General features: G+C 44.8%; 4 protein-coding genes across 4 annotated transcripts; 2 read left to right on the top strand and 2 right to left on the bottom strand.

The window, feature by feature from the left end:
• Positions 1 to 2890: 2890 nt before the first annotated feature.
• On the bottom strand, positions 2891 to 6226 carry MELLADRAFT_65131 (uncharacterized protein; the record flags this gene model as incomplete). Its single annotated transcript, XM_007412505.1, has 4 exons — positions 2891 to 3612; positions 4195 to 4442; positions 5175 to 5754; positions 5833 to 6226. 4 exons carry the CDS (start codon positions 6224 to 6226, stop codon positions 2891 to 2893), a joined length of 1944 nt encoding a protein of 647 aa, XP_007412567.1.
• Positions 6227 to 6999: 773 nt separating this feature from the next.
• MELLADRAFT_65130 (uncharacterized protein) lies at positions 7000 to 7664 on the top strand (the record flags this gene model as incomplete). Its single annotated transcript, XM_007412550.1, has 2 exons — positions 7000 to 7499; positions 7577 to 7664. The coding sequence occupies 2 exons, from the start codon at positions 7000 to 7002 to the stop codon at positions 7662 to 7664; spliced, it is 588 nt and encodes a 195-aa protein (XP_007412612.1).
• Positions 7665 to 8028: 364 nt separating this feature from the next.
• MELLADRAFT_78415 (uncharacterized protein) lies at positions 8029 to 8853 on the bottom strand (the record flags this gene model as incomplete). Its single annotated transcript, XM_007412504.1, has 3 exons — positions 8029 to 8326; positions 8421 to 8492; positions 8556 to 8853. 2 exons carry the CDS (start codon positions 8851 to 8853, stop codon positions 8446 to 8448), a joined length of 345 nt encoding a protein of 114 aa, XP_007412566.1.
• Positions 8854 to 9531: 678 nt separating this feature from the next.
• Positions 9532 to 10368, top strand: MELLADRAFT_89640 (uncharacterized protein; the record flags this gene model as incomplete). The annotated part of the gene is made up of 1 exon (XM_007412551.1): positions 9532 to 10368. The coding sequence occupies one exon, from the start codon at positions 9532 to 9534 to the stop codon at positions 10366 to 10368; it is 837 nt and encodes a 278-aa protein (XP_007412613.1).
• Positions 10369 to 10412: the final 44 nt, after the last annotated feature.

Genomic DNA, 10412 nt, shown 5'->3' with positions numbered 1-10412 from the left:
CGTTCCATCTTGAGAACAAATTCCTGAAAAACACTTGGTGCGTGATCTCTTGATTTCAAAATCATAATGTCGGTAAAAGTTGTAGCCAGGTCTCTAAAGGTGATCATGTACTTAAAACCAAATAACTCTCCATCAAAAGGACCAGCAATGTCCGAAACAATTAACTCAAGCGGTTGGGGCCGTTCTCTTCCCGACGGACCCATCGTTTGATGTCGGAGGCTCTTGCTAATCAGACAGTCAGGGCATTGAAACGGTGCGTTCACTAAATGCTCGGGAAGTCCTGTCGTCATTTCTTTACTTAGCAGCCTTTTGATCACTCTAAGACCTACATGTCCGAAGCGCTTATGCCATCTCAAAGCTTCATTGCTCTCCTCTTTCGTAAACACTCGGGCACGGCAAGACGAAACATGAGTCTGACAGGCAGGTGGTTTTGGTGGGTTTGTGATGAGAGGAACTAGCCATCGGCGATTCTTGTATTTCGACGTTAATGTATGAGATCCAAAAGACAAAGATAAATCATAGCCGGAAAAAGAAAAAACATATCCATCCTCCACCAGAGCTGCCATGGAAATAAGGGTTCCTTTCGCTCTTTCACAGTAATACACATCCTTGATTTTAATAGATGCACCCGAGTCGCTTTTGAGGATTAACGACCCGATTCCTGTGAGAAAGTTGCCTTCAGATTCTGTTGCAACATGCAGTGGGATTGGGGATCGAAGATGAGTGTAGTTGAGCAAAGCACCCACCTCATTTGTGACATGGTGCGTCGCTCCTGAGTCAAGTACCGCCTCTCCCACGTTCCAATCTTCGGTGACAGATGCCTCGCTACTGTAGACCGAGTGAGGTAGTGGAGATGACGCATCGTAACCGTGAGACGCATCAGCCATGTTCGCTCTGAAGGTACCTCGGGATGACGATTGTTGAGAGAGTTCTTGTCGAGCGAGCTCGGGATCGTAGTTTGGTGACTTGGGGCAGAATGGTGTTTTAGACCAGTGCTCACCACCGCAATCGAAACAGTTCTTCAGATGAGCTGGAGTGTTCGGTCCAACCCTGAAGTTCGACTTTGAAGGGTATGTTTTGCCTGAACTCTGAGTCGGAGTTTGGTAACGTCTTTGAGATGACTGACTTGCATGCGTTTGTACTCTAGATCTTGTGGCATAATTATGTCCTCGATCATTGATGTTTAAAGCGGAGATGTTCGGTAACAGATCTATGGCCGAGTCCGCCAATCGATAAGTCTCGTTACGGATTGCTTCTTCAGTCTCTCGAGATGAGATTGCTGTATCAGGGTTTGTGCGTAATCTGGAGTCTAAGATCGTGTTAACGTTGGCAAATTGTTGAGATAATCCGAGCTGCATAACGATGCTAAGAAAGGAGTCCTTAGTAAAAGTGAAACCGGTGCGTTGTAATTCTTCAACCTTAGCTTTCATCTTCGACAGGTGAGCTGCCACCGCATCTGGTGAATCGACTTTAGATTGAAGTATCTCTTTCCATAAGCTGAGATGAGTAGAACGAGTAGGAAAATGAAATAATGATTTTAGGCGATTGAAAACGGTAAAAGCTGATTCTTTCGGGTCGACTTGTAATCTGAGTGTTTCGCATACTGAGACCCTTATCATCTGAGTTATCACATCATCACCAGTAGTTTGCTTTCTATCTTGATCTAGGTAATCGGGAATCTTGGTTATAAAATCAATTAAAACATACAAGTCATTTTTCCAGTGTAAATAGTTCGATCCATTCTCATCTAGCGTGGCAACAGCCTTGTTAACTAGAGTGGGCATTTTAACAAAGAAGTCCATCGAGGTGTAATGATCGGAAACTTGGTGAGGTGGTGGATCTTTAGACATATCTGAAACAGTAACTTGTGAAATCTGGGTTTTTAAATCTGAATGTTTTGAACTCGAAACTAGAACTGAGCTGTTTTCTAAATCTTCTATCTTGATATCTGAACTTGAATCTTTTAACTTGATATCTGAATCTAAATCTTCTTGCCCTTTGGAGGGTAGCAAGTCAACGTCCTTATCGGAGTCGGAATCGGGATTGGTTTTGTTCTCGGGCACTTGGGTGTCGTCGTTGTTATCTGAGGGTTTCTTTTTAGAACCTGAACTTCTGGTTATCATCGATCGTTCAAAAAATTTTAAGCAGAACCGTTCATCTACAACAAACTACAGCTGGTATCACAACTGGGACTCAAAACCTGTTAAAGCTAAAGGTCAGCGCTCGTCGCTTCACCCGGTCCGAGAACTAATCCAATCTTCGATAGTATTGCAAGAGGTTACTAACCTGTTAAAGCTAAAGGTCAGCGCTCGTCGCTTCACCCGGTCCGAGAACTAATCCAATCTTCGATAGTGAAGAAAGGAAAGAACCGGGTGGAGCGAGGCTATATAAGTGATCTAACCTAACCCCGCTACAAGGATATGCTACTACGTATACAGGATTGTAGTCAAGACCACCCATAACTCAGAATTTTTCTAATGGTGTTTCTCAATCTGTAAAAACCCTACTCTTACAGGAAAAAGTGAAAAGTAGTGCTCAAGCATTATGCATATTTTGATGATCAGATGAGAGATTCTCTGTGACTTTCTGACACTCTCAATCAAGTTGGATGTTTCCTGTAGCTGTAATTGAAATTTTGACTGTTGTTCATTCTTGCATACAATACACAGTCCAATTCGATTCAAATACAAAAGTTTTTTTGAGGCTTGTATTACATTTTTTTCCTCCACAGTGACATAGGTAAAGTTGAGTATATTTGAAATATGGATGTACAAACAAGAGAAGGGAATGTATGTATAACAACCTGTTTGCAGTACAAAGTGTACATCAGTCTCAATCAGAATCCATTCAAGAGGTAAATTACAACATACCCTTGAAGGATTCCTTGAGTTCATCGGTCCAATGAGACCAAGGCAATAGTTTTCAATTTCAATTGGTCGGTTACTTCTTCAGGTTCATAGGTCATCCAACCACAGTGGGCTACAATCTCATCAATGTGGATAAGTGAGGGTGGTCGGGAAATATCAAGACGCAAGTATGTCTGCATATCCGGCTTTGCTAGGGTTCGAAAAGGATTTGGTTGGCTCATGGGAATGGGAGGGAATTCTCGAATTGAGATCCAAGTGTCAGAGATCGGGGGTCCTTCTACCACTGGAATTCTTCGGTGATGGAAAATTGACAGTATCTGACCAAAGGATGTAGTTCCTCCTTGTTGGGTCTGCACTACACTGTTGCCTGGGTTGTCAGATACAGTTGAGTATATTACCCCTTCCCGAGTTATACGAGGTACAAATATTGCGGATGAAGCAACAGGTGAATAAGACGCAGCTCCTTCTTTTGACAAAAGGCACCACTCAGTTGACGGTATCCACCGGCGGTTGTTGACCTTTTGCGAGTTGAGTCGATGGACCAGTTGTTGAAAAACTTCGACTTCGATCGGTGAGCGTCGATCAGGTTGCGGGAAGGTCTGGGCGACAAAGGGTTCTGGATCGATGATACTCAATAGCTGGGATCGATAAGGAAGTATGGCTTCCGGAAGTCTTGCATCTCGCAATAGAGATGAAAGATTCCCGGCTCGGCAAAAGGTTTTGATGAATGTGATCTCCAGCTCGCCTGGAAGCAAAGAGGGAAGTTATTAGTAGCCTGATTCAATAAAAGCGGCCATTCGATAGAGATACTGACCAAGGTGATTATTGTGACACGCCTGTAGGACACGCCCCATCAGACGCTCGAATGGAAAGGACCACCAAGCGCGGACAGGACCGAATTTTTCGAGACAGTCAGCAAGGTGGAATGCCATATGGTGGTTAGGCGCGGGTTTACAATGCGGAAATAGTGCTAATGCTCCTTCCATGTAAGATCGAATATGTGTTCGATAGCGTGAGATGCGTCGTGTTGTCATCGTGCGCTTGAGAGCGAGGTTCACCAAGGAAATCAGGTGAGCGAAGTTTTGCAAGAGAGAAAGATGGCCTTGATCACCATCGCTCCAAATGGGGATGAGAATTAACGGGAGTTGAACAGTGAAAAGATTTCGCCACTCGTCCGCTTTGAGTTTCCCATAACTCTTCTTGCCCAATTTCGGGCAGGGTCGTTCAATCCATGTTGGTAGATGAACTCTAGGGAGTAAAGAGTTTATTTTCTTGAGCATCACGCTATCAAATACGATACAATCTTCATGTGGTTCAACCCAGATACCTGCCCATCCTTGATTCTCGTAATCTGGGTCTGTGGAAGAATTACCTGTACTGCAGGCAAGATTTGCTATACGAACTCGAGGAGCTGATGGGTGTGTTGATGAGGACGGATCATCAGATTCCGAAGGAGGGTTTGAATGCTCGTTGAAATCTTCGTTTGCCAAATCACATAATAAGTCTCGAATTTCGGGGACGGCAGGTGGTCTTGGTTCAGGCTCATCCACCTCGTCGTCTTGCATGGCCCAAAACCTCCGACAGTGCCAGTTTAGTAATCCTAGCAGTAAGTTGTGCATTGAATCGACCACCTGGTAGTCAATTAAATCCCAATATTCGAGTTCGAGTAGGACAGAGTAACGCACACCATGTTTGTCGAAAATCTTCTTGCGCTGTGTAGGATTGTCTGAATTCTTGGAAGCATACGCGTGTTTCTTGTGCTCGGCGAAATTACGACAACGCCAAGAGGTTTGATCAATATTCTCAATCTCGGAAAGGGGAAGGCCGCAGAAGGAACAGAAATTTGTTGAAGTCACACTGGCTAGGCCAAGTGTGCGACGGATAGCCGGAAGATCCGCAATGAAGAGCAAAAGCGCGGCACGGATTGAACGACCTTGGGGATGCAACGGGGTTTGGGATAGAAAAAGACCGTTAGACCAGAGGCTTTTTAGCTGCATGACGACTGGCGATAGGATCCAGTTAGACTGTTCGAGAGATGGTTCGTTGGGACCCGGGGCGATTCCAACAATAAAGATGTTTTCAGGCAAATAACGATGTTCGAAAGGAAGCGTCAAGCAGACAAGTACGACGAATGTGATTGAAACTTTTCGACCACTCTGTTTGTTTCCATACGGGTTGATGCCGTCAACAAACATAGCAAATGCCAGATTTCCACTCTTGGAAGTGAATTGAGACCCGTCGGGACCTTTGAAATTCTTCCACGCGAACGATTGATGGATATCTTTAATCTCATTTTCAGGTGAATACGGTTGATTAGATTCCTTGAGAGATCTATCAAGCATCTCCTCAATGTTTGGCCGACAGATAAACCGCGCGATCCAAGCCTCGAGGTCCTGGAATCCCGTTTGACGGATGGGCCGATGCTTCTTGAAGAGCGGTTGAGAACAACTTGTACTGTTTGGGGCCATGTGAGCATCGGATGTTTCAAGGGACGGCGGAAGAAATGCGAATTTAAATAATCCAGGTACCGTGTTTATTGGAAAGTTGCAGACTTCAGGTGCGTGATCAACTGGAAACATAGCGAAGCAAGATGGACATGTGTTGAGAACCGTGAGACGAGGGTTGAGATTAAGCTTCGAAAAAACCGTGTGAATATTAGATGGAATCTCTTCTAGTTCCTTCTGTTCGGTGTACAATAAATCCGTGCGAGCTTGGGCAGGTGTAGAGCCAGACTCTTTGATCAATTTTACAAAGCCGCGTTGAGACTTCAGCGCCCAATTAGTGGTGCGTACGGATAAATTGGAAAAGAGCGCAAGAGACGCAGTGAAAAGAATAGGATACAGTAAAACTGGATCGATGCTGTACATTTCGTCTTCCAAGTACGGCGCTGAAAAAGGATAAGAGTCTCAGTCAGTGGGATGTGATGATCATGGTCTTTGCAAATTCATAGAGAAAATTTACGTACATGTATCAAATGCATCCTTTTGTGAATTCTGAGTTGGATTGGCATGAAAAGGGCGGTTACTAGGGCCAGCTTCGGCGCTGAAGCCATTGGAAGTGGCTCGGGTGGACGATTCGGGTACATCGCGCGGCTGAGAGAACGCGCGGTCTGCAGAAGGTCGCAAGGGACGATGGGCAAGTTCATCGACTGGTATGTGACCCAGCATACGCGCGGGCTGGTTTTCGGACGTCATAGACAGGTTCTGAAGCTGGTCTGCGAGTTGATGAGCCTTGACTCCTGTGTGATTGATTCGATTGCCGGTCTGATGGTTTCCATCGGCGTCAATATATTGCTGCTGTCCACAACCATAGGTGACGCATCGGCAAACAGCGAGCCGATAAGCCGAACGTGGCGGCATTCTGATGTTGATGTGATTTGAACCTTGTTCAAAGGTAAGGCGTAGACAGCACGAAAATTAAATAAATAAATAGTGGCTTAGAAGTATGAGGGCCAGAAAAAGAAGAATTCCTTGATCGAAACGAAGGGCGAAGGTGATAACTGAATCCAGTGGGCTAATGGTGATTTTATCCTGTGACGAAATTGTGAAGAGCCTGTTGGCATATAGCGTATACGGACTACTGCAGTGCAGCTCAAGTTACCGTTGAAGAGGTTGGACAATCTATCGCAATCTATATAACCAAAAAAACGGATATCCGATCAGCGTGCAGATCGGAGGTCCAAAAGTCGAGGGAAACGGCAGATGTTACGATGAATACCAAAGGGATCCAGAGCAAAGGCACTTCCGAGATTTAAGGAATACAAGTCGGCCCAAACTCTTCCATCTTTTGGAAGTACTTCAACTCGAAGGCGGTTTGAAAGCGGTTACTTCCAAAAATCAGATCGTGCGAGCGGGGTTTATTTGAATGGTACTCAGGTATGTACGAGTAAAACTTGATAGATTTACACCCTTCGTGAAGTGGGTTGGTGCACTGATTACATACAACCCCTTTCAATACCTGATTTGTACTGCATTCGAGCGGTTTGATCTAAAGGTCAACGTAGCTGGACATCCATCGATTCCTTACTCGCGCCGGATCCCGCTGCAGCAAAATTTATACTGGTCAGTGATTTCTCCATTTCTCATATTTCAAAAGCTTCAAGTTGCAACCTTTGTCTACATACCATGTAGCAATGGTATTTCCACCTATACTAGGCTACGTAACTAGCGGAATCTTACCCGGGTTTGAAGCCATTGCGTGTCATGATCGAAAGCCAGATCCGAATGCAATCCCCGGAGGCGGCTCGACTTCTCTGAACGTGAAAGCAACTTCGATAATCTACTTCAAAACCAATCTGGAAATCGGGTACTTTCACAAGATACCTGACTATATTGCTCAACATGTACGAAGACACGGATTTCTAAACAGTCACGAGATCGAGCATCTTATCGACTCTATGGTGTATTTGGAAGAAAAAACTGACGACGTCAGAAAAGATTGTTGCGAAGCTCGAGTCATGCTTGTATACATTCGCACGATGTTGCATTCAGAAGATCCCGAAGTGATTGTTCACCGGGAAATTTTGAAGCGTCAAGAAAAGTTGTCACGAAAACGTTACAAACGTTATAAGCGCAACATACGAGAATATCAAGATGACACCGGGCTTCTATGGGCACTAATAGCTCAGGAAATGTAAGTTAATGAATCAAAAAAATAACAGATTGCGTCTGAATGAGATCCTTCTGACTGACACGATACTTTGTCCACAGTAAACGCACCTGTGATGTCGAAGATGCTGCCGCTGCGAATGGAAGGCAAGCTGATGGCGCCGCGCCGCCCTACACTCATACGCCTTAAGGCACGGGTGGCTTTGTATCTTGATGTAAAGGTTCAATTAGTGGTGTGAATCATAAAGCGTATATAGGAAGTATAGGTGATGTTTACAGGCCATCCGCTGAATCTTGAGACATAGATTAGTCGTTTATCTTAAATTAAAATGTTCCAGTTAGTCTTTGAGAATAATAGCTATTTTCTTTCATTTTGGGAAGCGTGTCTTTTGGAGGACTTTTGATCTATGTAGCTGGGAGGTTTTGTAGCGTGCATAACTGAATACAGTGACAGCCTCACTATACATTGATCAAGTGCCAATTGTCAGTGGAGATGTTGTTCTCACGCGACAGACACGCTCGTCAGATTGGCTTCTAGCCGTGGATCACACATCTAGCGTCTTGGAATCTAATATTGTTATTGACTTGTAACATTCACAAAAGGGAAGATAACAACAAACGGTAAGAGACCAGTCATCCAAAGACACGAGATGACAACAAACGGTAAGAGACCAGTTTATCCAAGGAAATGACATGACAACAAATGGTAAGAGATCGGGTCTATACAACATATTTGGGGCAGTAATCTAAATATCTCGAATTCTTCTTTCGTCCTAGATGGAGAGTTGACCCGAGTATGTACAACATGCATCCGACGTAGTGTTTGATGCCGGATCGGATGAACTATGATCGCTAAAGGAATCGATAAAGGAATCGATATGCGGGAGTCTCAATACGAAAGAACAAATCATGATCACTGACGAGGAAGCTTGGAGTCGATACGTACGAGTGGTTTAAAATGAGCGGTCCCCTCATTGATGGGATGGGGTCGATGTTTCACCCGGCAAGTCCACTTCAACTGGGGTATAAGTTTGTTTTCAGTAACGATTTCTCGAGGTAAGGGCGGATCATGAATGCTTACCGGCTTCAAACACTGGTACTAGCTCTTCATAATACACCAACAGGTTTTCCGAAGGACGCCAGATTGAACAAGCGAGGATGCAGGGGAGCACAAACATCTCGAAACGCTCGAGGATATCTTTTTTGGTGATCTGTGTCGCGGTGTGGCGCTGGGGAAAGAAGATCTGATGTATTTCCTGATGTTCGGATTTTGTAGCAAGGCGGAAATCGTAGTCGCGCTCAATGAACTTATGAAGATGAGGTGGGATCGTGTACTTGAATACGTTGTGGAGCTTGTAAAAGGCAACTGGTTGAGACATGATTTGTGAATGTAAATTATATCTAGGTAGGCTGTTAAATATCACGATAAAAGTGTCTGAATATCTAAGAGGGGTACTGTGGATGAATGAAACTGGTGATTGATCCAGTTGATCGTCCCGGCTTTATAAAGGTGTTGGGGGCATGCCAATTGTGCTCGAACGAAGGGAAATCGAGCTAGCGTTGATGCTCAACGAAAGGTGGGGCCTGTTGCTTGAAGAAAGGGAACGACATGCGACATCCTTACACGCTCGTGCTAAGTGTTTATCCTCAAGAATGGTATTAAGGCGCCGATCCTAACTGTGCTTGAGGAAAGGGAAATGAGTCATGACATCCTTCCAAACTCGGTTTAAGGGTTATTCAACTTCGGTTTATGAAGGGTTAATCTTCAAGAGAAACAAGGGGAGTGTATTCTGACACGCTCGTTCTAAATGCAGCTCTGCAATTGAATGCAAATCCTCGTCCTCAGGACTGCTGAGCCAGAGTCTGTTGAGGTGGTGCGCTGGATTCGTGGGTTCAATCGTGTATAAAAAGGATGGATGAATTGGTAGGGATGATTGGACAGATCAGCGTCACACCTCCCGGTCTTTATTTTTGGAAGATACCATCCAGTCATCTGTCATACGTTGTCATTCTCATTTACCAATTTCATCTACTAGATTCCGCAAGAACCAAGCAGGATGACGAGCCAACCCTCCGGTAGCCAACCTTATAGATCAACAACTGGCAAAGACCACCCTTACATCGCCATCATCAAGAACGTGCCAACACACTTAAATTTCTTGTTAGATCATCCTGACGTTAATTACGATGCTCGGAGCACCAGTCGACCCAAATTGCGTGATATGATGGAACTCTTCGGGTTTAAGATCAACCTTCCAAAAGATGCCGACAAGACCAGAGTCGTCAACAGATACCGAAACGATTTCCTACCTGGTCTTTTGCCGTTTCTTTCTCGATCTGAACGCGCAAACTCGTCTAGCGTACCACTATTATCAATCACTAGCAATCCAGGCCCTACCCTCTCTCAAACCCCTGGGGACCCGGATCTCTCAATGCGGGATTCGGCGGCTATGTATGTGGACCCAAACGCCAAGAGTTCAACCAAAAGCGTCCTTTTCAGTTTGATATCACCACGCGTGAAAGCTCAGTTCATCCTTCCCACGATGAGTCGACCCGATATGGTCAAGCTCTTTCATAAATTTGTTAACAGCGCTTCTCAAAAACCCGCGCCATGTACAAACCCAGAATTTGTCAATCGCCCCCATGCTGAGGTTACCGGAAGCATTAGTGGTAAAGACCGCGACGTGATTCGCCACGCAATTCAGTGTTATGCTCCGCACGTTTTTGTACCACTTGTTGTGTGCAACATGCCTGTCCTCTTGAAACTCTACGAGCTATTTGTACAAGGGAATGAGGACGCAGCAAAAGATTTATGTGAAGGTGTCCATTACCAACTTATCAATCCGAACGAGCTGAAATTGCATGAGCCACAAGATGAAGAAGAGACTTTCTAATGGGTGAGTCGCGCGTTCTTTATTTTGGTTTTATTTTCGCACCC

The sequence above is a fragment of the Melampsora larici-populina genome (assembly GCF_000204055.1).
Source record: "Melampsora larici-populina 98AG31 unplaced genomic scaffold MELLAscaffold_31, whole genome shotgun sequence".
In the NCBI taxonomy this organism is placed as follows: domain Eukaryota; kingdom Fungi; phylum Basidiomycota; class Pucciniomycetes; order Pucciniales; family Melampsoraceae; genus Melampsora; species Melampsora laricis-populina.
Note: the sequence above shows the minus strand (reverse complement) of the source record. Positions and strands in the feature narration are given on the sequence as shown.